The sequence below is a fragment of the Teleopsis dalmanni genome, chromosome X, assembly GCF_002237135.1.
Source record: "Teleopsis dalmanni isolate 2A chromosome X, ASM223713v2, whole genome shotgun sequence".
Taxonomy (NCBI): Eukaryota; Metazoa; Arthropoda; class Insecta; order Diptera; family Diopsidae; genus Teleopsis; species Teleopsis dalmanni.
The window spans coordinates 46,712,731-46,715,082 of record NC_051848.1 but is presented as its reverse complement, the minus strand read 5'-3'; the positions used below and the strand labels follow the sequence as shown (position 1 = coordinate 46,715,082).

Sequence of the window (2,352 nt, the reverse complement as noted above, 5' to 3'; positions counted from 1 at the left end):
TATGCCATAAAGCGGAAAACAACTCTACGTATGATAGCTGTCAAGTGATCTTATATTCCTGGTTGAATAGAAAAATCTATAGGTATATGTAATCCAAAAGGGTAATATATAAAACCATTAAAATGTAAAATGCCCTTAAAATTAGTCGATAATAATTTGGTCTTTTTTGACCCAGTAGAGATATTGAAATGAAATTTTCAAGAAACAAGTCAGCTTTCAAAGAGAATTTTTTTAAATAAAAAACTTTTCCGGATTCAGGAAGTTCATGATCTAGACATTTATTTGGAATAGTAGCTATTGGCCAGGCTATATATATATGTCTTTAGTTATAGTATTTTATATAAGCCATAGTTATTAAAAAGAACTATCTTTAAGAAGACTAATAATTTAATTAACATTTAAATGTTCTTATCCTCAAATATTAATTCTTGAGTTCGTAGTTAAATTTATTTATATTTAAACTCGCAAAGAAACACTTTATTGAACAGATCTTACATTTCTATAACTAACTATTAAATCGAATATAAATAATATTAATTTTTTGATGAGTATGAAGAATGGTGTTTGTAAATTAAATGAAGGCTTCGTTGTTATTAAGCATCTCAATCACCATTTTTGTATGGCATTGTTGAAGAGTATTTCTTTTGTCAACACCACATCCAATTATTTTAAAGGTCTAATAGCTGAACCTTGACTTGGGTAACGTAATCCAAATGGTGTAACCTTAGGCAATGGCTTACTGTTAACCTTTTTACTCAGCTCAGCTAATTCCTATTAAAAAAAATTTCGTATGTATTTAAATTGCAAATGTGGGTGTGATCTATATAGAGATTCTTCGATTATGAGTTGCAAAAATACTCAATTGATGTCAAGAAGAAAATATGTGGAAGAACAGTAATGCCTTAAAAATTTGAATACCTTGTCTTCTCTAGCAAAAGTTATTTAGACTTGAGTTTTAATGTGGTGGAACTAAAACTATGCCTTTTTGAGTTTATTAGCAATATTTTAAAATTTTCTTTTAAGAAAAGTAGGAAAAATAATATGTAATAAAATATAATCATTTTCAATTTGCTTAAACTTAAAATTGTCATGCCAATTATTTTCTTCCAGATTTAATTTATTTTTTCGCAACTCTTAATCGAACAATCAAGTGCATAATAAAGTGTGTTCTTACCTTGTTTGAAGGTGGTGCGCGCATAGAATCCTCATCCAGCTTGATTGCAGCCGATATATCACTTTCACTCACACAAGCCCTGTCAAAATGTTCAGCAATATCTCTAGCTTTAAACAGAACTCGTTTAACAAGATCTATGTTTCGTAAGATACACAAACATTATTAAAAGTAACTACTGAATATAATTTTAAATGTATTCACCTTGATATACGACACCAATGTAATTTACCACATCATCATCATATTTTATGTCAACCTCATCCAATAAACGCCTAATTACTTGTTCATCAGTATCTGCCCCGTCCATTTTCTTTAGAAAGAAGATTGAGAATATTTGTGAAAGTTTAAATAGGAAGTATAATTTGTAATGCGATAAAATAGAAACTTTTTATACATTATTTTTTTCTAATAATGAATTTGTTCTTTTGAAATTACCCGCTAAACACTATACTCATATAACCCTATGGCTCCCTGGAACGTGGAGCCCGACTGATTGAACTAAATACCGTTGGTAAACTTTTTTAGGTTTAAATTATTGTGTCCACAAATTATATGATATACATTTATTACAAAGCGCATTAGATTTATAAGCGGTCCACAATTGTCCCTATTATTGGTGGATTCAGCTTTTGAATCCACCGCAAAAAAAGATATATCCAACACTCACACACTTTATTTAATTCATGAAGCGCGGATCAATATTTGCTTGTAAAAATTGTCTAATATATTTATTGTGATCAGTATATATATCTTAGCAAGTAACAATTTAAGCAATTAAAATATATCTATGGAATAACTTAGAAATGCAAAATAACTTTAACATATTCTAACAAAGATTTAGAAATTTTGACCAACCTTTTGCTAAAATTATGGTCCAAAGTGGAAGTAGAAACACTTTCACTAAAAAATCACAATCAACGAAATGACCAACTTCTAATTGTTAAAATATGTGTTAAATATTATTCTGTAAAAATTTACTTGACAGCAATAAAAGAGTGTTCAAAAGCGTTTTTATTATAATGTTTAATAACACTTGTTTCTACAGTGTTGTGTAGATAATATATATGGCGAACATATTACAGATATTAGTGCCATCTATTAGGATAGACAATATGATTAGCAGCTAAATTAACAAGCAACTATAAAAATACCTGTGTTTTGGGAAAATTTTTAATTTT

General features: G+C 28.4%; 1 protein-coding gene across 1 annotated transcript; it reads right to left on the bottom strand.

Moving 5' to 3' along the window:
- Positions 1-467: 467 nt before the first annotated feature.
- On the bottom strand, positions 468-2,117 carry LOC119662441. The gene is made up of 4 exons (XM_038072063.1): positions 2,030-2,117; positions 1,376-1,484; positions 1,175-1,308; positions 468-771 (listed from the first exon to the last, which is right to left on the bottom strand). The coding sequence occupies exons 2-4, from the start codon at positions 1,479-1,481 to the stop codon at positions 664-666; spliced, it is 348 nt and encodes a 115-aa protein (XP_037927991.1). The 5' UTR covers positions 1,482-1,484; positions 2,030-2,117; the 3' UTR covers positions 468-663.
- Positions 2,118-2,352: the final 235 nt, after the last annotated feature.